General features: G+C 59.4%; 1 protein-coding gene across 4 annotated transcripts; it reads left to right on the forward strand.

The window, feature by feature from the left end:
- The first annotated feature begins 9,790 nt into the window (after positions 1-9,790).
- PTMA (prothymosin alpha) lies at positions 9,791-19,227 on the forward strand. Of its 4 annotated transcripts, none has more exons than XM_075157183.1 (5): positions 9,791-10,125; positions 14,477-14,548; positions 15,246-15,333; positions 17,899-17,972; positions 18,353-19,227. In XM_075157183.1, the coding sequence occupies exons 1-5, from the start codon at positions 10,081-10,083 to the stop codon at positions 18,398-18,400; spliced, it is 327 nt and encodes a 108-aa protein (XP_075013284.1). In that variant the 5' UTR covers positions 9,791-10,080; the 3' UTR covers positions 18,401-19,227. The 4 variants fall into 4 exon arrangements, with proteins under 4 accessions (XP_075013284.1, XP_075013281.1, XP_075013283.1 ...); XM_075157180.1 differs by having other exon boundaries at positions 9,970-10,125; positions 15,243-15,339; XM_075157182.1 differs by having other exon boundaries at positions 9,970-10,125; positions 15,243-15,333.
- Positions 19,228-24,600: the final 5,373 nt, after the last annotated feature.

Consider the following 24,600-nt stretch of genomic DNA (forward strand, 5'->3'; position numbering starts at 1 on the left):
CCAGCCCGGACTGCCCAGGAGGTGGCTTTGCCACCCTGCAGTGCCAGCACCTGGGGACAGCAATGTCACATAGGGTAGGGAAGAACTACCCCAGCGCCTCCGATAGCTCACCCAGCGACGGGCACCAGAGCCAGCTCGGACCCCCCCTCCCTTCCCCAGCTTCTACAGGAGATGGAGCAGGAAAACCTGTTAGTCCCTGGAGCAGCCTGGGAGTGATCCACCGGCTTCCAAGTTGGAGCAGTGACCTGTGTAAGTGCCTGCCTGGATTGGGGCCAGCAGGAGCAAACTCTGGCCATGAGGCTCCCTCAAAGGAGGGAGGCGAGCGGGGATGCCTTTCCAAAGCAGGCAGAGAAATTGCCCGACAGCAAGGCTTCTCCGCAAAGAGGCAAGCACTGTCGCTGAGAAATAATGGAACAAACGTTGGGAGGAGAAAAAAAGTAATGCAGGTTTCTAGAGCAGGGATTTTCAACCTGTTCTGCTTTGCTGATCTCCAAAAATAACCCACCAGAGATGCGAGTTCCTTTGTAGCAAACCGACACCACCTGGCAAGATGCTTGCTGGCCTCAGTCACCCTTCCTTAAAAGCAGTCCACGGAGCCATGGGGATCCCCAACCACGAAAGATGCAGCTCTTGAGAGCACTGGAAACACGTAACAAACCTGTGCAGGAGCCCCGTGGAGCAGATGCAGCCCCAAAACCCCAGGGCACGGTCTTTGCAAGAGCGGTATTTGCCCCACGCCCACTAAGGAAGGGGCAGGAGGGTGCCTGGTGAAGCTGGGAGAAGCTGAGGTGCTACCCTAGGGATGAGCAGTGCTGGGCAAATTGCAGCTTCAAAACCATGCTTCAGCCGTGGTTCTTGGTGTGGATTCTCGTGTGACTAATAAAAAGCCTGTGCTTGCAGTGGCCAGTCTCTCTGGGGGGGTGCTAAGTGAGCGTCCCCCCTCTGCTTAGCCACTTGTTTCCAGGACACTTGCAAGAAGATCTAGGATCTCTCCCTCACCTCCCCATCAAATTTGTTTAAAATTGGTTCCATGGCTTTACAACGATTGGAAGGGAACGGGCAGCAAAAACGGGAGGAAGGCTCCCTTGCTTTGGAAACCAATGTGGAAAGTAGCTAGAAAAAATGCTGGGGGACATGGGAGGCTGGAAAGGAGAGAAGTAGGCAGAGAGTGGTTCTGCTCCCAAAAGAAGAGGTTGAAATATCCCTCCTCTCTGAGATCCTGCGTATCATGGGTGTCTCCACTGAAGTAGGATGCCTCAGCATCCTGGCCTAGCTGGGGACAGTCCTGAGATACAGATTGGTCCCAACGTCCGAAATCACGTCCTTGTCCTGGATCTGAGAAATGGCACCCAAGAAAATCCCTTCCAAGCATCCCTTCCCTCTGCAGCTGAGCTGTGTGACACAGGGGACACACACCCATCTGTGACCCCACAGGCATGGCATTTCCCCCCATATCCCCTTTGTCCCTGCCTTTGGTCACTCTGGTGTAAGGAACATCCTTATAACATACCTCTCAGATCAGAAAAGCCTCCTCTCCTATCGAGTCTGCACAGCTATGAGACGAGTCGGCCAAATGATTTGGTTGAAAATCAACCTCCTCCTAAAAAACCAGCAGGATTTGTTTTCAGCCCGATCCATTCCCTAATCTGACTCTCATTGCACAAGGAGGGAGCGATGCCACGCACCGGGCAGGGCTGGATGGCTGCTTTTGGCAGCGGCACAGATTTCGATCGGCTTGAAGCAATCATGAAACTGCAGCCTGAACTTCCAGTGACTCACCCAGAGAAGGGAAACTTCCTGGCTTGTGTGTTCGAGCATTTCTGGAAAAACTGCTATATTTGGCATGGAAAATAGGAAGGATTCCTCCGGCCGCTTGAAATGGGAGCAGCAGAAATGACTCAATGGGCAGTTTAAGAGAGAAGAACAAGGATGCTCTCCAAATTATTCATTGCGATTCTCCACGTTGTGTGTTTTGCCCACAACAGGCTCAACAGTACCTGCACACAGGATGGTCCAGGCTCCACCAGGAAGATGTGTGATTTATTGCTCCGACAGCAAGCCCGCCAATGCACATTTGCTGTATATTATGGACTACGGACATTATAGGCTGCTTCCCATCTGTTTACCAACAAATACTGCTCCTACAGGTATGGCATTGTGCTTATCGCTACATGTTGACCCAGCGTGAAAAATCTGCCAATTTATATTTTCATGAAATCAGTAGCTAGAAATGCATTTCTTGCCAGCTTCAAACACATTCAACTGTTTCATCTAGAGTGCTGGGGAAAAAAAAAGAAGAAACTGCTCTTCTGCAAATTACTGAAGTTGGTCAAAGGGGGGCTATTTCTGAGGATTTTAAATGGATTCTTCTTCTCTTTTTTTTTTTTTTAAATACTTGTCCAAATCGTTATTCAAATAGCTTGTTCGTTAAAATCCTGAGCTGGTAAATGAAAATTGTCATTTTCAGATCATAACAGCAGCACCTAAAAGAAAAAAAGATGTGAGTAAATTCCAAGAAAAAAAAATCAACAACTTTTCATGAAAAATCAGTTAAAAAGAGAGAGAGGGCTGCAAACATTTTCCATTGGGTGAAATGCCAACCAGCTCCTGGTTAGCATACATTAAATTAAATATTCAATTTGGTCATGCACCGCTTTTATTGGTGAATTAAATATCGACAAATATGTCTAGCACAGGGAGATGCTTCATGCTGCAGCCTGACAAATCCCGTGGCAGCTCTGCATCAGCGCTTCGGGTGGGAAAACCTCTTCCTCCTGCTGCTGAGACCCCGCAAGGCTGATGCCCGGGATCCACGCGGCCACGGCCATCGTACGGGGGCTACCCCTTTTGCCTTGTGACCCCTCAATGCCCAGCCTGGCTGTGCCAGCAGTGACTGATCGGCTTCTCTGCCGTGATCCTCAGGGCAGGGAGCAGGAAGGGGGCTGTCAGGCAGTGACCCTCTCCCAGCTGCCGAAGCTTTGGAGCCGAGGGACCTCCAGAGCAGGGACAGGGACCGTTGGATTTAACTCCTTTCAGTTTCTATGCTGAATTTATCCAGTTGCTTTTTGCCTGTAAATTTTTAAGCCGTTCTCGATGCTCCCACAGCAAGGAGGCCACAGCTTGGCAGAAGAGCTGTCCCTTTTTCTGGTGTGGAACTTGCTGCTTTCTGGTGGCCCCACACTCTCGTACAGGGAAGAGCTGGGCACCCGCCTTGATTTTGCAGGCTTTTTTCCTCCTCCCCACTCAGTCCGTTCTTTCCGAGGGTGCTGCTCGGTAGGAACCATCCCATGCAGGAGCGTTTCAGCCTGGAAGCGGCGGTCTCCTTCCCCCCATCTCCTCCCTGCCTGGCTGGAAGGCGGCCAGTCTCTCCAGTGCTCCAGTAGCGCGGGGGGCGAGCTGGGAGGCGAGGCGAGCGGAGGAGCGCTCCCATCCCCGGCACCCCACGTCTTCAGCCCACCAGAAGCCCCAGGAAGGAGTGAGACATGCTGGCATCATATCAGAGAGAAGGGGCTTGTTTGGGGCTCTGCTTTGCTTCTCAAATGCTGCCCCTGGAGATTTGGTAGCTGCTCGAGACTTCTGGTCCATCAATTATTTAATTCCCCCCAGCCATGTGGTCTTCAGCCCCGAGTGCTCATCTCCTCTGAACACACAAGCCCATGGGGGGAGAGGGTTGGGCAGGGGGATGTGGAGCCGCGGCTGGGCAGAGGAGCCCCGCCGGGAAGCAGCGCGGAGGCATGGGGGACAGGTCCCACCAGCCAAAGCATTGAGACAAGCGCTATGGCTGGCATCTTCTCGCCCAGCCGCACATCGGCTGGAGAGGTGAGTTCTTCTTCTGATCTCCTGGGATGACCCCAGGCAAATCACCTCCCCGCTCCATGCCTCGCTTTCCCCACCCGTAAAATGGGGCCAAACATTTCACAACCAGTGTGAGCTTTGGTGGCATCCACCACCTGCCGCGGCAGCACACAAACGTGTGTGCAAGATGGTGTTTTGCAATAAAACAAGAGTGTGGCTCTCACTCCTGCTCACATGTGTCTTTAGTGGATTGCTTGAGGCTGGTGGTCCCTGTTTGCTGCCGCTGCTGGCGCCGTCTTGAGCTAAAGCAGCAAGGCATGGTACGGCACGGCACGGCACGGCATGGCGGGCGCTGCTGGGTAGGCAGGACAAGCTGCGACACGCGGGCAGGCAGGCGGCTGGAGCCGGGTAGGTGTGTCGCTGTTACCCAATAAATAACTCAAGCCCTAAAGCAGCCCATTGTAATTACGGGGGCCCTGCGCAGATTGAAGACGAAGAAAGAGGAAAAAAGGGAAATCAAGGTTCAGTCTTCCCCAGGAGGTAGTGCTCCACGGGGGAAGCAATAGAGGGGAGCGGTGATTTATATCTCTCCAGAGGAATTCTCCTTTCCAGGGCCGCCCCAGGCGCCGAACTGCCGCCAGGTTCAGCTGAGTTTCTCATCTGAATATGCATGAGCCAGTAATTAATTCTCTCTGATACCGATCCAGATTTGGGGTTGGTTTTGTGAGTGTGTGCGTGCGCATTGTGTATCCGTCTTCTCCCAGGTGTGCCAACGCGGCAAGGAGGAACGAGACGAAGGAGCAGTAGCTCTCCACTCAGTTGTCCCTGCAGAATGATGGCCATTGGCACTCTGTGGCCGGCTTTGGGGCAGGAGGGTGGCCCCAGTTGGGTGGGGAGCCCCATGGGGTGGCTCTGGGGGGTGTCCTGCTGGGGACAGAGGGAGGAAGGGGACGGAGAGCAGGACACGATCGGGGTCATGTGCCCGAGGCTGGCCACACTGTGCAGAAATCTCTGCCCCAACAAGCATCCAGCCTTGGGCACGTGCAGGGGGGTGTTTTCCCTCCTCCTGCAAAGACCTCGTGTTTGCAAAGCGTTGGGAGAGGCGGGGAGGGAAGAGAATCTGGCCTCGCCTCCTCCCTCCCACCCTCCTCTCTTGCTGTCCTTTTAAATCTCTTCCGCGCATCACTTTGAGCAGTGGGACGGGAGCCCCGAGGAGTGAAACCACGTCTCTGGCCCAAGGCCCAGGCCCAGGGCAGGGTGTGGGTGTGTAATCTCTGTGTGATAGGCCCTTGCCCTGAGTCTGATCCACGGCGTTGTTCACTCGGGCTCGTAGTCACAACCAACCTTCAAACTGGGGGAAAACCCAGAAAACTCGTTAAAAGAGAGAAACAACTGTTTTCCAACTTCACCGAGCCCACACCCTGGGGCACAGGTCTCTTCCCCCTGCCTCTGAGGCAGGTTGCCCCGATGCCCTCCTCACCTTTTGCTTGAGAGAAAGGCAATAATCAGCTTTGCTGCCTTTAAACCCAGCTATGGGGCCTCAGCAGCCTGCCAGGGACGAGCTGGGGTCGTCCTGGCACGCAAGCAGGGAAGGACAGGGATTTGAGTGCCGGCGCCCGGGCCACAGCATCACCAGCGCTGGCCCTCAGCAGCCAGGGAGGTGATGCTGGGTCCCCTCCCGCTGTTGCGGGCCCCCTTGGAAAAGCCAGCATCCCAAAACGGAGGTTTCCCTCCTCCCCCCTGTCATGTCCGCACCCTGCCCATAGGCAGAAGCAGGATTAGCAGCAGGGGTGTATTGCTGCCCTCAGCCTGGCCCTGGCTCCTGCCAGCACCCACCCAAGGGAGGCAGAAAAGGGTGCTCCCTTGCCACTGCCTCTCAGCCGGCCGGGGCGGTGGCTTCCCGGAGCCGTGGAGAAGCCAGCAAGCATCTTGGACATCAAGACCCTGTCATGTCATTGCCTCCTGGGGTCAGGGGACCTGGAGAGGTCCTTTCCCATATCCTCCAGTCACAGGGGATAACCTCCCTAGAAAGCTGTCCTCACCCCGGGGCTCCACGCGGAGGCCTGAGGAGGACATCGGTGGGACAATGCCATGTCCTGCCCACCACGTCCCGCTCTGGGTGCCGGCAGCAGGGTGCAGAGCAGCCAGACTCCCTAAATCCCTCTCAGGGATCCCTGCAAATGTCTCCAGGCTTGGGGAGCAGCGGGATGGGAAAGGCCAGTGAGTCAGAGCCCTGTTTTGCAATGCAGAGGGCAGAGCGCGTGTCAGAGCAGGGATGGCCGTGAGCTGAAGTGTGGGGCCCGCCTGGGCCTTTTGCAATCCTCTGGGGAAAGGCGAAGTTGGTGTCTCCATCCCTTAATTAAAGCGCGCCACAGGGACCTGCTCCCTCCTGTTTACGTGGTTCGTGGGGATGGATGGAGGAGCAGCAGCCCGGGACGGGGGGAGGAGGGCGGCCTCGTCAGCCCATCCCCGGGCTGAGGCGGCTGGTGCTCTCCAAGCGCAGTCTCTGCCTCCTGCAGCGAGGTCTCAGCCTTGGTCCCACGGTCTCACGAAGAGGCTTTTTGGACCCATGAGCTGGCCCCAGTGTAAACACCTCCACTCCCCCCTGTGAGCACACATGAAGCTCCTTCCCACCTCCCCATTGCCCTCCAGCCTCCCCAGCGGTGCTCCTTCCCCACCGGCTCCTCCAAGCCCCGCAAAGCAAACGTCCACAAAGCCATGGCCCCCGCACGCAACCCTTGCCCATCGAAGGACAGAAGGTGACACAGCCAGCGTGTCATCTCTGCCGGCTTCACATCCCGCATCACCAGCCTGACCTAGAAACACTACCATGTCTCGTGCGCCGGAGCCCAGGGATGCTGCAGGCTCATCCCTCTGTTTTTTCCAGAGCGGCTGAGTGACAGTTGCCCCTCCCCTGCCTCTCCGAAGAGCGTAATGAGAATTTCCTCTGAGGAGCAGCTTGCCGCGATGAAATAATCACCCGAGCAGCAGGATCTTCGCCGGGGATTAGAGAGGCTGCTACTTGCTGAGCTAGGGAAACGGCCGATGAGGAGGGAAAACTCCTACCGCCTCCTCCAGCACCTCGACTCCTTTGCCAAAGCAATCGCCTGCCGCAGACGGAGCGAGGTCCCAGGCAGAGCTCAGCCCTGGAAACTTCTGTCCTCGATGCTCGGGCACTTTTGCAAAGTCCCCTTCCACCCTCCTCCTCCTCCTCTCGCTGCTCCCTGCGGAGCCGCTCCCCAGCCCCGGCCGGCGGGAGGGGTGGAGAAGAGGTAGAGCAGCAGCTGCCTTTTACAGGCAACAGTTTTTTTGTTTTTGTTTCTTTTTGGACTGCTGAGGCATAAAACGCCGAGCTGAGGCTGTTTCTCTCTGCCTTACACGCAGGGGCACTCGGCAGCCGGGTTATCCCGCTGCACGGAGGGACGGCAGCAAGGGCTATACATGGATTTCCGACACAGAGTGGTTTAAGGCAGTTTTGCTTCCACTCCAGGCTCGGTTGTTTTTTTTTTCTCCCCCACCCTCTGTCTTCTGTGGGATCCTGGTGTGATCATCCCTTGAGGATTCCTAATTTTCTTCCCCAAATATCTTATGTCTCTTTTTCTTTTTTTTTTTTAACTGTTTGTGAAACGTGGGAACCCCAAGCCCAAAGGAATATCCCTGGTTTGAGGAGAAGGCACACATTAAAGCCAAGTTATAGCAGAAGTGCTTTATTTTAGGGCTGGGCTTGTGTGGTTGGTCTTTTTTCTTTCCTCTTTCGGATGCATTTAGAGACTCACCGTCTGCCAGCCCCGGGCTCGGCTGTGGCAGAGGGCGCTCCTGCCTCCAGCCCTGTTAGCAACCTGCCCCAAACCCACAGCCGCTGTTGAGTCTCCGGGAACAGACAGCAGCTGCCCTTGTCTTGAACACACCGAGCAAGAGGCGTAGCCAGCACCGACCAGAAATCCCGGTTTCCACAGCCCTGTCCTTCCCCCGAGCACATGGGGAGGCTCTCGCCCCGCTCCCGCCTGGCCCCGCCGCTGGGTCAGAGCGGGACATCCAACGTGAGAAATTCGTTGTCCCCAAAAGGCTCCTCCTGACTAAACACCAGCGGCGCCCGAAAGCCGCGAGCGGGGCACCGTTGTGCCGAGAGCGGCTCTGACGCAAAGCGAGAGTTTGCCGCGGCAGCGCTCGGCTTGTGGGCTCGCAGCCGGCGAGGTGGCTCCCGGGCCGGGGGATGGCCGGGGCAGGAGACAACCAGCCCTGGTACAAGGTCGGCCGGAAGATCAGCGGCTGACACGAGGCCACAGCCACCACGGTGCTTCCCACTCCTGTCACAGCCCTGAGGCCCCGACACCCCTGTCATCACCTCAGGGCTGCTCCCGTGAGGGGCAGAATGCCGAGGCTGAGGAGAAAAGTCCTCCATGGTGCAACCGGGCACTGACCAGCCTGTTTGTGGTGCTATTGTGTTTTGTGGGAGGGACGTTTTGTCCTGGAAACAGGGCCCTGTGGCCTCGGTCTCCAGCCGCCGGGCGCGTGTGGGGATGGGGCAAGGGAGACTGGCGCCATGACGCCTCGTGCCACAACGCCTGATGCCAGGCGGTGTGTGGGCTGCCATGGCTTCTCCACAGCTCTCCTGAGCTGTGGGGGAGAGGCGAGGAGCAGCCCGGCTCCCAGCAGCCGGGAGAAGGGCACCCTCTGCCCGCGGCAGCCACCCCGGGGGGTCGCGCCCCTGCAGGGTGCCCCGTACCCCCAGCCAGGTGGCCCCAGCTCCGCTCCAGCGCTCCAGCCAACGCCCGCTCCAGGTTTTCAAAACCACTCCGCTTTAGACAGACAAGTGCTTCAACCAATAAGAAGCCGCAAAGCGTCAGCACAGCGTTCGCTCAGCGCTGTCGGCCAATCCGCATCGCTCGATCCCTATATCCCGCCCTCCGAGGACCGGCTCTGCCGACTATTGCCTCAGCCTGGCGGCCATATTGAGTGTGGCAGAGGCGCTGCTCCGTCTGGGGGTGCTTTTTTTCACCCCTTCGCCCCTTTCTTCGCGCCTTCCGCACCGGGGAGCGCTCAGGCGCGGCGCTGCCTCACCCGCTGGGCCATTGCGGGCTGCGGAGCGGCTCCCGGGAGGTGGCAAAACCGTGTGGTTGCCCCACGAAGGGCTGTCGGCGCCATCTTGAGTGTGGCAGAGTCCCTTCACTCGCCGCGCCGGTGCCCCGTTACCCCGCGGAAGGGGGGGGGAGGGGGGAGGCTGGCAGAGGTGGCCCCCGTGCCCGCGCGCGGAGGGGGGGGGGCTGCAGCCCGGTGTAACGGCGGGCTGCGGAGGGGGGAGTGCGGGGAAGCTCCCGGTGCGTGCCAAGCCTTGAGCTCACGAAAGGGGGGGTGGGGGGGGAGAGGGGCAGTGAGGCGGCCTGGGTGGTTTTTTTTTTATTGTAAAATAAGCAAATGGGTGGGAATCCCGCATTTCTGCGCGACGGCGGCGGCCGGCACCCCCGGCGCGTTCGGCTGGCCGCCCCTCCCCCGCTCCCCCCGGGGGCGGCGGTTGTTGTTGTGGCAAAAGTTTCCGCGGCGCTGAAAACACGGCGCAGGTCGCGCGGAGGAGGAGGGGGACGGGTTACCCCGGCGGCGACCGAGGGGACGGGGCTCCCCGGTACCACCCGCCTGCTCCGGCACCACCGGCCGCTCCGGGCGGGCACTGTTCCTCGGGCGCCGGGGGGCTTCGGGGGACCGGGGTGCGAGGCGGGGGAGAGTGCAGCGCCGGTTCTCCCGCATTACTATTATTATTATTATTTTTAACTCTTATTATTTTTCCTCCCCTCCGCGGGCGGGCGCGCACGCCTCCCGCCCCTCCGCAGGCATGCGGGCTGGCTGCTGCGGCGGACGGGGGGGGAGGGCTCCCTCCCCCCCCGCCCGCCGCCTCACACGGCGCGGCGGGGCGGGGCGGAGGCGGCGGGGGCGGAGGCAGCGCGAAGGGAGGGGAGGAAAAGGGGCGGGGCTCTACCGCCCACCGCCCCGCGCCTCGCCCACGCTGAGACCGGGCCCGAACTCATCGCCGCAGTGTCGGCGGCGCCGGCTCCTGCCGCTTTAAGCGGCCGTGCCCATTGTTTGCGCCGCGGCCAATGGGCGCCGGCGGCCGCGGCGCGCGCGGCCAATGGGCGCGGCGCGGGGCAGCGCGCGCGCCGCCCCCGGCTCTATAAGAGGGCCCGTGGCGCCGCGTGAGTCCCCACTGGCTCGCGCAAAGCCATCTTGGCATTGTTCTGCCCGCGCCGCCGCCCGCGCCGCCACAGCCCCGCCACAGCCCCGCACGCCCCCGCCATGTCCGACACGGCCGTGGACACCAGCGCCGAGATCTCCGCCAAGGTGAGCCGCCGCCCCGCGCCTCGGCCCCCGCTCGCCGCTTCTTTTCTGCTGCAATTTTTTTTCCAAGCCATTTTTTGCATTTTTTTAAATCTTTTTCCCTTTTTGAAAATTTTTTTTTACACCCCCCCCCGCCTTCCCGCCCGTTCCCCCCCGCCCTCCCTCCCGTTGAAGTTCGCGGTGGGGCTCGGTGCGGGGCCGCCGACGCCGCGCTCGCCGTAAGGAGCTGCCTGCGCCGTTTCTTTGTCTACAGCGTGCGGGAAACGTGCTCGCCGCCCTCGCCGGTGCTGCGAGCCCTGCCGTGGCGCGCCGGGCTCCGCGGCCCGGTCCCTCCCGCCTTCCCGGGGACGACGGTGGCGGCTGCGGGGCCGTCCCGCCGCGGAGGGGCTCGGGGAGTGTGTGCGGGGGGGGGGAGCACGGTTGCGCCTCAGCACCCGTCTCTGGCGGGGGGATGGCGGCGGCGGGCAGCGCTTGCCTCATTCAATCCGCTGCGGGAGCTTGACAGCCCCGTCAAACTTGGGTCCTGCTCAGCCCTGTCCCTGCGGGGGGGCTGCGGGGGGGAGCGCTCCGGAACATGCACCGGAGGGTTGGGGGCGGGGGGGGGCAGTGACTGTTGTGGAGTTGCTCCCGAAAAGGGGGGGTGGCGGTTGCTTTTTCGGAGTTGCACCCCGTTGATGCGGGGGGGTAATTGCTGTGTCGGTGTTACCCCCGGAGGAAGGGGGGGGTAGTTGCTATTTCGGAGTTGCCCCCCCGGAAAGATTGGGGGGGCAGTTGCTGTGTCGGAGCGGCCCCGGATGGGGGGGTTGCTATTTCGGAGTCGCCCCCGGAGGCGGGGGGGGGGGGCAGAGGGCTGCGCCGGAGCTGCCCCCGGAGCGGGGGGGGGGGGGCAGTTGCTATTTTCGGAGTTGCCCCGGCGGGGATAGCCCCCATGGCGGAGCTGCCCCGGCTGCGCTGGGGCAGCGGGGCTGGGGACTCCGGGCCGAGCTCCCTGCAGCGGGATAACTTTGCGAGTCGGTGCCGCGGGTGATGGGGGGTGGTTGCGGAGCGCCGGTACCGGCAGGGAGAGGCTCTCCTGGGAGTCCCCGCTGCGGCTCCCGGCGCCCGTCTTTGTCTGCGAGCCGCGGTGGAGCGTCCCCGGGGGCGCCGGGCACCCGGGCATGCTGCGCTCCCCGCCGGGCCGTGGGCGGTGGTGCGCCCCGTCGAGCCCGGGGCCGCGACCGGGTCCTCCCGCCGCTGCCGGTAAAGTTGCGGGGGGACCCGACTCGACCCTGGCGGGTGCGGGGGCAACCGTGCCCGGGGGCCTCCTCACCCTGCGCCCCCGCCGGCACCGGGTCGTGCCGCTCCCGGGGGAAGCGGGGCTGGAAGGAAAAAAAACCCGGCAGGAGGAGGGTTTACGAAAAACAACCAACAAAACGCCGTTTCTGGCAGATTTCGATTTCACTTCTGTTTCCCGCTCCCGCAGCCGTACCCCTCCCGCTCTCGCTCTGCTTCTGCTCCGGGGCCGCGGCTCGGTCGCCGCTGCCGCCGGCTCTCCCGGAGCCGGGAAGCGGCGAGGCGGGTCGATCCCCATCCCTTCCCGGGGGAACGGGGCCAAGTTTGCCGTTAACCTTCCCCTGCCCTTTACAGCGTGGGGGAAGGGGGCCTTGTCCCCGGCTCGGTCGCCCGGGAGGGACGGGGGTTCGTGCCGCGGGGCGGGTGGAGGCGCGCACGGCGGCAAGGTGACCCCCCCAGACACCCGGTGGCGGAGCGGGGCCGGGGGGAGCGCGGAGGCACCGGGGCCGTTCGCCCTCGTCCCGCCTTGCCGTCCGGAGCGCTCCCGGGAGGCGGGGATGGGGGGGGGGGGTCGTCCCGCCCCGCCCGGGCGGCGGCTCCGCGCCGAGCGCCGCCCCCGGCCGCCGCCGTGCCGCGGGGCGCCCACCACGTGCGGCCCTGCCCGCGCCGCCCCCTGGGAGCCGAAGTCCGCCGAGCCGCCCTCGCCGGGACTACATTTCCCGGCAACCCGCGGGGCGCCGGGCCGGCGCGCTGGCGGGCGGCCAATGAGAGGGGCGCGGAGAGTGGCGCGCGGTTTGAACGGCGGCCGGGCGCGTGGCGGCGCGGGGGGGCCCCCTGCCGGCGAGAGGCGCGGGCGGCGGCGGCTTCTCCGCTGTCCCGGGGCTGGACGCGGGTCCTGGCTGGAGCGGCGGGCAGGGGCAATCCCGGTCCTTTCCGCCGGGATCCTGCCCTTCGCCGCGGCCCCTCTCCGCCGGGAGCGGTGGCGGCCCGGGCAGTTGCTGGCGCTTGCCCCGGGAGCAGAGCAGGAGCGAAGGTAGAGCTTCCCGGGCAGTCGGTGTATGACTAAACACCATTGCTATTTTATGGACAAACAGCCTCGCCACACCTATAATTAGAGGCTCTGTCAAAGCTCTGGAGCTAAAGCAGCCCTGCTGCACGGACTCCTGGTCTGGAGGCTGCTGTACACATCTGTCTGTTTGCGTTGGACCCGGCCTGGGGAAAGGGAGAAGCTGTGGTTGCTAGCACAAACTTCATGACCTGGCATCCTGATGGTCATTAAACTGAGAGCGTCTTCAGTGGTGCGGGAAAGGTCAGGGCTGGAGATCTGTCCAGCTAAAATCCCCGAGAATGAGTTGTTCCTTCACCAGGAGAATTGCTTATGTTTTGTGAAGGGCTCTTTTTGAAAAGAACCATCGGGCATAGTGAGATGTGGAAACTCTGACTGCTTGATTTGCTCAGTGTTTAACTTGGGAAATGCTTTGTCGCCCTCGTGCCCGCCTGCCTGATGTGAGGCAACGGTTGCAGAACGCAGCAGCGCGGTGGTGTGCGAGAGGTTAAATGGTTCTGATCAGCCTCCAGGGAGCAGGGGAGTGGGAGCCGCTGACAGTGTGAAACTGCGGTGGAATTGGGCAGTGTGGAGGAGATGGCTTGGGATTCGGATGTGAGGAATGAGAGGAGGAGGGAGCTTGTGTTTTTGTTTTACCCCAGGCCCCTGGGATGCTGGTTTGATTAGGAGAGGTTCGATCAACAGGTGGAGTCACCCCAAAGCTTGCTCTTTCCTCAGCGCGCTGGCAGCCTGGGTGCCTGCGGTAGCAGCATCTGTGCATGCCCATCTGGGTCTGTGTGGTTTAAATAACCTGGTGGTCTAAAACCCCTGTGCTGTCTCATCTAAGCAGCCTGCGGAGTAGTAGAATTCTCCCAAAACAGAGCAACGGTCACGCTAGCAGGGCCAGGGCCATGCTCTTACCCGCCGGCGTTCCCATGAGGAAGTGACAGTGGGAGTAAAAGTGCCCGCTCACTGCAGGCTGCGAGACAGCCGCAAAGAGCAGTCGGGAGGGGGGCAAAGCCGCTTGCTGTTGCTGCTGCAGCGAAGTAGAGAGCTGCCAGCAACTTCTAAACACCTCGTGGTCGCTGCTGAAGCCGGCTGTGTGGCTGTGCTGCTGGCCCCGGGGAAGGGCCTCTCTGCTTTCCTTGGCTGGGGTAACGCTCCTTGTGCTGAAGGATCTCGCTCCAGCTGATGGAGGAACAGAAGGGGAGGAGGATGCAAGCAGGGATGCCAGTGTTAAATCCAAGTGTTCTTTATGCGGGAACATAAAGTTGGATCCTCTCAGCCTGTTTGCCGAGCGACTTGGCATGACATTTTGACAGTGATCAATAGCGAAAACACACAAGCTCCCGCTCTCCTCTTGCTCTGCTCGCAGTGGAGATTTGAACCGAACTAGCCAGGCGCGGCTCTTGGAGCAGTGTAAAAATAGACTTCTTCCCCCACCCCATCCTGTTACACTTAAAGCTGTGAGCTGGATCCTGGAGTCTCCTCTCTGCTGCTGCGAGAAAGACCAGGTGTGTAATATTTGCCGTATGATTTTCCCCAGGCAGGGCAGAGACCGCAGTCTCTGCTAATGAGTCCCTGGGATTTGTTCCTGCTGTGAAGGTACCGAGCAGGCGTGGATGTCCGCAGCCCTGGAGCGGTGGAGCCTGTACGTTGGACGGGGCTGCCGGCTCTCCATGGCATTGCAGGAGCTTGCGTGGACTGTGCTAAGATGGGCAATCAGCCAGCTCTGCTGCTGTTGAGCATATGCAGGCGGCCAGCTCTGTGTGTTTGGGAGCTCAGAGGTGAAACAGAGCAGTCTCTTTTTTAGATAGCTGCTCTCTGGCAAGGCTGACTTGGATTGAGATTCGCCCCCATGCTCTCCCGTTCCCAAGGAGGAGCCAGAATGTGGCGACCAAATCGCAGAGCAAATTGGTGTGAAGAGAAACCAGCTCCTGCTCTCTCTCGGACTGTGTTTTTCACACCTGATCTGCAGCTTCTCTGACCCAGGCACCTGGAATCGGGGTGACTTCTCTGCTTTTCTGCTCCTTCCAGGATCTAAAAGAGAAGAAGGAAGTTGTTGAAGAAACAGAAAATGGCAGAGATGCACCGGCCAACGGCAACGCTGTGAGTATGGCTAAGATCTGCAGGGAGAGGCAGCCCTTACGCCAACGCCTTTTTATTTTCTTCCCCCTTCTTGCTTTTGCTGCAAGCTTGTCCCCAGCCCTGCCTGAGATGGGACCCCTCCAAATAGCAGCACTGCGCTGTGCAGAGCCCTTGAGCCTTTCGGGCTTCAGGTTCAACAGATGCTCCCCAGCCTATGGGCAGTTCATGTGTGTGCAGAAAGGAAGGGCTGGGTGGGTATCCCCTGCCCGAAAACCGTGTGAGGTTGTGTCCAGTGCCACCTCCTTCTTAGGCACTGGGAAAGGAGAGGAAAAAAAAACAAACCCTAGATTTACAGTGTTACAATCAGTTGAGCAGGGAAACACATTGTGTACAAGTAAACCGGTTGGTTTCCTATTTTTAACATGCTGGGGGAAATTCACTCTGCTGTATTTCAATGTGTCACAAGAGCCTTTGCAGTCTCTGTCTTGGCCTCAGAGCTGCAGCCCCCAGTTACTCTAGATTTGATCCTTCGTGCCTGGGCTGCCTCTGTCGTGTGGAGGCAGGCGGGAAGCGGGACACATGCCTGGGGCTCCGGTGGCCTGGTGCTTTGCTTTAGGCAGGAAAGATGGGGACGCGCACTTCAGCTGAACATCTTTTCCCCCTTCTCCCTTCCCCAGTACATTTTTTTTTTTAAGTGATATTTTGTCTTGCCAAGGAGAACGAGGAAAACGGAGAACAGGAGGCTGACAACGAAGTAGACGAAGAGGAAGAGGAAGGTGGTGAGGAAGAGGACGAGGAGGAAGAGGGTGATGGTAACTTTCTTTGTTCCCCCCACCCCCATCCCACGGCTGCGTCCTGCCCTGGGCAGCAGGCTCCTGGGAAGCAGAGAGCCGAGAGCAGCATCTCCCCCTCGCGGCTGCGGCCGGGCGGCTCTCGCCAGCCAGGCTCAGTCCTTCCTCGCTTTCCCGGGCCACCAGTGCTAGGAGTGAAGTCAGCCTTGAATCCCTTCCAGCAGGTTGAGGGCAGATTCCTTCCTTCCTCCCTCCTTTGGCCAGACGGCACTGTACCGCGGCGCTGAATAAGCGCATTAGCCCTTCCGTGCAAGTAGTAAAACCTGCCCTTGACTCTTGTGATCGCAACGGCCGCTGCAGACACAGGTGCCGGCTGGTGGGACGGGGACAGCCCCGGATGGCTGTGCCTTGGTACAAGGGATAGGTCACCATCCCTGTTCACGAAGCAGCTGCTGTGGAGCAGCATGCTCAGAGGCTGATGCGGTTCCCTCTCCCAACCCTTTCCTGGGCTAGATGCTATGTGGAAGTGGGCAGAGGAACCTGCAGCTCTTCCCTGCTCCTCCAGCAGGAGCGGACAGGCTTGCTTTGAACCTTCCCTGCCGCAGTCTCCCGCGTCTCCCTGCCCTCCCCTGTTTCCTGACCCGACCCAGCCTGGAAGTGGGTTTTGGCAGCAGCGACCAGAAATCCAGCAGTGACTTGCCGAATCACTTCTCACTCTCCCTGCTATTATTTTTTTCCCCAAGATCTACTTGGATGAATAACATTGTTTATCACTTGTTAAGGCTGGGAGAAAACCATTCTTCTTATGCTGAAATGAACTCGGGGCCCTTGATTAGCTGTTACTAGGTTAATCTCCTGTGAATTTTTGGTTTACGTGCTGACCTACTAACCTGTTGGTTAGTTTTGGGAGACGGGGGCAGGGCTGGAAATGTAATGACCGTTAGGCCAACGCCTGTTCAGATGGTGTAAGCAGGGAAAGCTGCCTCCTTTGGCGGGTAGCGCTCTGCTCTCAGCAGTCCGCTGTCTGCCGTGCCCTTTAGTAGGAACTGGCTCACTTGGGAAAACCGGGAATTGTGGCCCTGTTCATACTCGGGTTTTTAACCCTTTGGGGACAGAGCACGGTGCTGCCATGTGTTGTCCTGAGCCCATCTGCTCTCCAACCCTGCTTCGGGGTGGAAGAGGGGGAATACTTGTCTCTCCCTGCTCCCCTCGGGCAGGAGGGGGATGTGTGTGCCGCAGGCACGTGTGTGCGGGGTGGAAGTGTTGCTTGGATACTGCTGTGACAAGCCCGGGGAGCTTCGGTCCCGCAGTGCCAGCCCCGCTCTTCCCAGCTCGCCAAGCGCAGGCATGATTTGGCACGCAGTGCTTGGAGGCACAGACACCTCGCGAGGATCCCGCACGGGCTCTGTCCGTCCGTGCCCGCTGCCCTCGGGTGATCCCTGCCTGAGAGCTGCACCTGAGCAGGTGAATGCTGCAGGAGAGAGATTTAAAGGCAGCAAGTGCAGTTTGCATCGGCTTCTTTTTCCAACACTTGTGGCCAAACTCCATGCCAGAGTTTGACAGCAGAGGGGAGCTTGAGGGTGTATTTTTCTCACCCTTCTGGCCCATCCCATCTCATTATTTGCTTTGCTTAAAGCAGCTCAAAGAACTAAAAATGCTCCCAATCAGCTTGGTGCTGTCACCTGACCCGCCGGCCGGCCCGGTGCATGTGATGGCTGCTGGGGTGTTGATCCATCGCTGGGAGCTAATCTTGGCCCTTTCCGCCACATGGGCCACGCCATGGCTGGGCACACGCCAGGGAGAGGAGAGGGGAAGGGAGGATGGGCTGACCTTAATCCCCCCGGCTGTCTATACGTGTGGCTCATGGCAGTGGTTTAAAGCCAGCTTACTGGCCTTAACGCTCAAAGTTTTAGTAGGGGTCTCCTGTTACACAAGAGGTTGTTCCTCCTCTGGAGCCTCTGGTCTTGCCCCCAACCCCCCAAAACTGGCCAAAGGCGATGGACTCGGTCGTTCTGATCCACTGGCCTATTTGAGCTCAAAGTGGGTCAAAGCCCAGAGCTCTCTGCTCATCCTCCTCTCCGGCTGTAAGATAAGTTGGTAGCATTTGTTTGCTGTTCTGATAATTAGAAAGTGTTCTGACTCAGAACTAATGCGTTCTGGCTCTCTTAACTCATTAAAGATGGACTAATAGCTGCGAAGGGAAGCAGAAGTAATCTGGAGCGGTTAGGCAGAGCAGCCCCTAGAAAGAGTTTTTTCCCCTTTTTGCCGTGATTTTGGCGCTCGTGGTAGATGCTGGTTTTGCTGTCCCATTGCCTGCACTACAAACGCAGTGTGACCGATCAATGCTTGGTGCTGCCAATCCTTATTTCCCCTTTGGTGGCTCAAGTCCGTTGGGGGATGCCCTGGAAGCCCCCGTGTCCTCCGGCATCTGCTGTCCTGAGCAGGGGCCGTGCCAGCTGGGGAGACGGGACACTGGACATCACAGTGTGGGGCTGAACCAGAATTAAACCCAGAGAGGAGGTGCATGGTGCTGTAACCCTCCAAGAGGGTCTCACGTTCCTCCCCTTCCTCTCCATGCAGGTGAGGAAGAGGACGGTGATGAAGACGACGAAGCTGAGGGAGCCACAGGCAAACGGGCAGCTGAGGACGACGAGGTAGGAAGAGCAACCAGCCCCTCGGAGTCACCCGTGTCCCCAGCGGGGCCGGAGAGGCCGGGCTGGGCTGTGGGGCTGGAACGCCCTGCCTGCGCGCTCCCCGTGCCTCTCCGGGGACGCGTCCCCGTTCCGTTTATACGCTGGCCTGGTTAGCGGGGTGTCCGCTCTGGCTGCGCAGAGCCGCTGGCCCTGGGTTGGGGAGCCCTGGGGTGCTCGTGGCAGGCCAGGGCCGGGGTGCGCGGGGAAACTCTTGTGTTGCTCTGTCCTTGTCCCTGAGGCGGGAGAGGGACCTGAAACTCTCTCCTGCCTCGCTGCCTGCCTTGGCGTGGCTCTCGCCAGCCTCCCCGTCCCCTCTCCTGACGGCTTTGCTTTTCCCCCAGGACGACGACGTCGATCCCAAGAAGCAGAAAACCGATGAAGATGACTAGGCAGCAAATTATTATTATTTTTTTTTTAAATAAGGAGGAAAACAAACCAACAAAAAAGGCCAGCGCGTCCTCTTCACCCTTGGGACCCCCCTTCCCTCCCGTTGCAACCTCCTCCCCACACACACACCTCCCCTTCCTCCCCCCTCCGCCGTGGTCATCCTCACCAAGTAGAGTGAACCCCGTTCCCGGCCCCCCGGCGCGGCGCTGCCACTCAACGAACGTACAAAACGATTCGCCCGTTAGCGGGGAGAGAAACCCCCCCTTCTCCCACAGATCCCCTCCCCCCCAAGCACCAAAACTTCAAGGCCCTGCTTTCTTTCTTAAAAGTACTTTAAAGGAGAATTTGTTTGTATTTTTTATTTACATTTTATATTTTTGTACATATTGTTAGGAGGTCCGCCATTTTTAAGTGATCTCGGATTGACCAAAAGGGGGGCTTTGAAGTGTATATCTCTCTTGTTACCTATCTCTGACTTTACTTGTGGTGTGACCAGGCCCAAACCATTATCTCAAAGGAGAATAAAACAAAACCTTGTAAAAAAAATTAAAAAAAAAAAAAAGACAAAAATGCAAAAAAAAAAAATTTACAATCTTATTCTGAGCATTCCAGTAACTTTTTTTGTGTATGTACTTTAGCTGTACCATAGATCGTGGTTTGTATGAGGTGGCAAGGCCAAAGATAAAAAGGTTTTCTTTTTTTTTTTTTCTGTCTATGAAGTTGCTGTTTATTTTTATTTTTTCTTTTTTTTTGGCCTGTTTGATGTATGTGTGAAACAATGTTGTCCAACAATAAACCGGAATTTTATTTTGCTGAGTTGTCCTAACAAGGCTGCCTCCCAACTGCTGCTTTTTGTTTTAGTTTTCATTTGTTTTAGTGTTTTATTTCTTTCTCCCCTTCTTTCTCTCTTTCCTTTCTTTCTTTGCTTTGGACTTGGGTTGGGAAGAGAGTTGGAGAGAGGGCAGAGGGGCGCAGGGTGTTGATGGGGAGGGTCTGGGCGCTGTGGTCCCAGCCGCTGTCTGCAGCGTGGGGCCGTGCCATCCCCTGCTGCCGCTGTCGGGGCAGGCGAGGCAGCCTGCTCCTGGCTGCGCTCCGTGGAGAGCTGCAGCTGTGCCCCAGCAGCGCCTCTGCGTGATCCGCACGCTCTGGCTGCTCTTGGGGATCGGTAGGGACAGGTTAGACTGGGAAACCATCAGAGGTGCAGGCTAAGTGAAAGTGAGCTGGGGTGGTTATGGGGTGCTCAGCAATCCTGCTGTCCCTCTACAGTCAGACTTTTTGGGGATTGTATTTGGCTGGTGCAGTGGGGATGAGAAACCCATCCCAAAAACCCTTCCTTGCAATGTCTGCTGCGGGTGGGTGACCCTCTGGGTGCTGAGGCCGTGCAAATGTCTCCCCTTTCTTCGGGGGGTGCGGGGCTTGTTTGCAGCATCCCTGGCAGCGGGGTGGGAGGTGTGTGCTGGAGGAGGCAGCGTTCAGCAGGGATTGAATTCAGCCAGACTGGTCCCTGAGGGATGCTCCAGCCTGCACCGGCTGCCCAGCAATTTCTGGGGTGCAGAATTGGCAGAGGTTTGGTGGTGGGACGCTGGGAGGCAGGCTGGGGTTTGTCTGTCCGCTTTAACCGAACCAAAAATGCTGTAACTTAGCCTAGGCCTCTGCTGCTTTGCTCCTAACCTTGCTCCAACTCATTTTTCCTCCCTCCTCTAGGGCATTGGAGCTCAGAATAGCTCAGCCTGCTTTGCTAGGTGTGTGGAGACCCGTTTGCTGGAACCCGCCTTGCATCTGTGCCTCCCAAACCCTCGCCCCGGCTCCAGCGAGTCCCCTTTCCCCCGCTGACCCAGCCCCGTGCCAAAGCCCTGCCAGATGGTCTCGTTTCCTCCTCTCGCCCTGCAAGCCCAGCAGTTAGCGTTGAGATGCTGAGGGGTGATTTTTGTTCTATTTTTTTTTAAAGAAGAGGAACCGTCGTGCATTTAGCGTGTTGGCTGCGAGGGTCTCGGCTCCTCCTGTGATCCCTGGGAACAGTCAGGTCACTTACTCTGTATTTACACCAGTGGCAAATAAGCTCAAAATCTGGCTCCTTGTCCTTAATTATCCAACTAATCGTGGTGCTAGCTGATAGCTTATCAGATTTACTGCCTCGATTCAACGGGCCATATCCAGCCCTGCCTCTCGCCTGCCTGGGTGATGGGGTGCTTGCGGCAGGGCTGGAGGCCGGCACTAGATTTGATTAGCGGGTGCTCTGATGTCCCCAATGGGACACGACAACATGGGAGCGGCAAACAGCGCTGCCGAGTGTCACCGTTCGGCTGGGTGGTGCGTTGTTGTGCAGCGCCGGGAGCCGTGCCTGTGGCCCCGCCGCGGCTGCCCCGCGCACGGCTCGTGCACCGCGATGGGCTCCGACGACGTGTGATTCGAGCTGGTGCTTGCAGATTTGCGAGGCAAATTATTCAAATAAGTTTCTGCAGCTGAGGAGCTGATGAGAGCAGGCTCTGTGTGTCACCGAAACATGAGGACCCTGCCCACACAGCTGGCGCAAGGCCCCTGGGGGGAGATTTTGGGGGAGAGTGACCTTACGGTCCCTCACTGCAGAGCAGGACCTGTCCTACGGCCTGCAGCCCCCCAAAACCTGGGGGTCTTGGGTAGTAGGGTCCTCTTTGGTCTGGGATGTGGGGTGTGGGGTAAAACTGGAGGCTGCCCCCGGCCTCCCAGCCAGACGGGCTGGCGATGGGTAGGGCACGGAGCAGCCGGGGTGAGGATAGGGCAGGCCGGGGGGAGCCCCCAGCCCCACAGCCCCTGGTCCTCACCTGGCTGCCGTGAGCCCTGCGGCCGCTGCAATGGAGAGGCCAAGCCCCATTCCCTCGCCTCCAGCTGCGCACGGCAGCCCCGGTGTTTCTGCACCCTGTTTCTACCCCCTCTGGGTATCAAACTGCAGTCACGGCTGGGTCCCGGGGGGTCTGGCAGCCCCCCGCCACCCCATGCCCCTGGACATGCTCCCCTGTCGTTGCTGCAGAGAGGACAGACGGTGGCCCGGGCGTGGAGTGGGGCAGGGACAGGCTGGTCCTGGCACTGGGGGCTGAGACCGGTCACAGCTCGGTGCATGGGCCACCACAGGGAGCCCCTCCCCAGCCCCACTGCCCAGCCACCCGGCCCCAGCCAATCCCCATGCTCCAGCACAGCCTACCAGCCAATCCCACACTGCCACCTGTCCCTCCCTTCTCCCCCCCACCTCCCTCCCTCCCTTGTGCTGCCTCCACCAACCACAATCAAGCAACACCCAGGCCTGACCAATCCCGGTCCGCCACCTGGCACTTCCCCCCAGCCAACCACATGCTGCCACCTGTCTCTGCTGCTGTCTCCCCCTTCGCAGCAGCAGCTCACCAATCGGAGGGTGAGGGAGACCTCTCCAAGCCAATCCAGAGCTGCCACCTGTCAGCTGTCCCAACCAATCAGAGGCAGCCACACCCCACCGAGCGGTATAAAGGCCCCTCAGTGCTGGGGCTCTGCCTGTGTTTGGGGCTGTCCTAGGGTGGAGGATTGATGGTCCTTTGAAAGAGCCTCCTGCCTGTGAGGTCCCAGAGGGGATGTAGGCTTGAAGGTGGCTCTTCATCTCATTTGGTGCCCGATGCCACACAGGGCCTTCTGGGTGGATCCAAAATGCTACAGGGATCGCTCACCTGGATCATATCTTGGGATGGGGATTGGGAGCAGCAGGTCCCCCTCAGCAGGAGAGGGCTTGCAGGAGTGGCGCCAGCTGAAGGCACTTCTGAGGATGACTTAGAAATGGTCTCTCCGGTGAACCGGCCTTGTGCCAGGGGCTGCCTGCTGGGACCTGGGGAGTCCCACCTGCCTCTGGTGCACAGAAGATGATCTCCACCACTGCCTGGTGACCAGAGCCAGGCACCATGGGTGGCTGATGCCACCGGACTGGAGGTGAAGAGCATGTGGCCATTGGGTGCCGTGGTGCTGGGTCCCTCACCCAGCGCTTCACAGGTCACACGTTCAGCTGCAACCTGCAGAGCAGGAGTACTGCTTGTGCTGCCGCTTGTCTGCAGACATGACCCATGCGTCATGGGCAACTTGGTTCCTGGCTGGACTGCTGATCGTGCTGGTCCTGGAGACCATGGAGGTGAACGTCTGAAGCTGTTTTGCGGTGCGCTAGCTGGCTGCTGACCACCGAAGATAGCCCAGGTAGCTCCCAAACGTAGCTGTCGGGAGGGCTGCAGGGTGCCTCATACAAGCCTGGAAGGACTTAGGCTGCGCCAATGTGCACAGGTGGCCACTTGGACCAAGGGCAGCCCTTCCCAAGAACTCTGCTGTGGCTGGGCCTCAGCTGGCACGACGGTGTCCTGCGTGTGGCTGAACAACCAGGTGAATTGAGAGCAGCTTCCATGTGGTCAGCCTGAAATGCAATGCACTGGTGGAGCCATGCTACCAAAGGTCACAGCCAGTGTAACCAGGGGGGCTGAGCCCATGTCCTGCAGGCAACTGGACTGGGTATGGACCAGCGGACCTATCTCCAGTCCTGACCTCCTGCCTGTAGCAGGTTAGGAACTGTTTCATCAGCTCAAGCCTGTCCTGCACCAGCTGTAGCTTTCAGTCAGCCTCATCCAAAACTCTTCTTGTTGTATCTTGACAATCTTCATGAAATTTGGAGCACCTTGAGGGCTTGGTGGAGAACCTGCCCGTGGGCAATGCAGGACTTGGACTCCAAACTAGACACGAGCTGGGGCTACTGGTGCAGTTTGTGTCTGGGCAAATAATTGGCATCTACTTAAGAGTCTGATGAGTGAAACTGCCTTCCAGGCACGACTCCTCAAGATCACAAACATAGAAGGGGCGTTGCTGTTGAAAATAAGACACGAAGAGTTGTTCCTCTGGCAGAGCAATTGCCATCCTGCTCAGGGTGTGAGGTGTCCCGGGGGAGCAGACCCCTTGGGAGCGATTTGGGGAAGCTTGGGGCCCTTGGCTGGTCTTGGCCCATCCCACATAGCAAAGATGGGCCTCCTAAGTGGCGCAGGGATGTTTGTGTGCTTGCGCCGAGAGCTGTCTGGCGCAGGCAGGAGAGCCCAGCCCATGCTGAAGAGCAGATGTGGGAGATGTGGTTCCTGTCTCGTCCCTGGCTGCCATGTGCCCCATGGCCTGTCCCCCTTGGTGAGCCAGGGCAGCTCTGGTCCTGGCCCCTGACTTGGCAGTTGTGGGGGCCTGGCAGTCCCCAGCCCAGTGGAGGTCCTTGAGATCTGAAACCCAGCTGGATGCTAATCCCTGCTGTCAGCTCTCCTTGGGGCCACCACCCTTCTCCTTCCCTGCTCCAGGGTGGCAGCCTTGGAGAGGAAGCAGGGCTGGGGTGTTTGTGGCTCTTCCTGCACAGACACTGGGAATCCTCCATGTTCCCTGCTCCCTCTTGTCCAGCTGACCTGATCCTCTCTGAGGGTGGGAGAGCAGGAGGAAAGGCTCTGGCGGACCCCCAGCTTTGCATGCCCCAAGGAGGGCCATGGCTCCTGTTCATGGCTCACTGGGAGCCCCTGTGCTAGTGGGGAGCCCCAGAGGGAGCCGTGGGGGACGGCCGGGGGTTGTGGGGCTCGGAGGGCCCCCCGTAGTGCCACACCGGTGTGATCTAGGAAGAGACCTAGGAGGAAGCAGCGAGCACCGTGCTTTGGAGCAGATGGGGACCTGGAGAGGCTCTTGTGTCCCTTTCCTAAGAATGCAGTGTAAGTGGGGCAGCTGGGGAACGTGGAAGTTCAACCCTATTAGCCCCTGGAGAATCCACAGGGATGGAGACCTCAGACTGTAAATCCACAGGGATTTTGCACTTGTCCTTTCCTGCCCAGGAGGGAGGCCTGAAGGCGAGGGACTCTGCCTGTCCCTGCATGCCAGCCAGGTGGCGGGCACGGGTGTGGGTCCTCCGGCTCGCTTTGGGCATGGGGGTGCCCAGGCTCTGTGGACACCTCTCTGGCCCCCTCTCCTTTGCTGCAGGCAGAGCAAGCTCCCTGTCCTGGGGCAAATCCCCCTTAGCCCTGCTTATCCCCCCCCAAGGCGAGGATGTGCTGCTTCCCTGGGGACACCCCCCAGCGCAAAGGCCCGTCCCCAGGACAGACTGCGGGAGCAAGGCTGCAGCTCCAGGGTGATGTCCCAGGGTGGGGGCGAGCAGTGGCCAGGAGCGGGGCTGTGGGCTCTGCTGTAGGAAGGGGCAAGCGCGGGGGCACCT

Source organism: Calonectris borealis, chromosome 9 (genome assembly GCF_964195595.1).
Source record: "Calonectris borealis chromosome 9, bCalBor7.hap1.2, whole genome shotgun sequence".
In the NCBI taxonomy this organism is placed as follows: domain Eukaryota; kingdom Metazoa; phylum Chordata; class Aves; order Procellariiformes; family Procellariidae; genus Calonectris; species Calonectris borealis.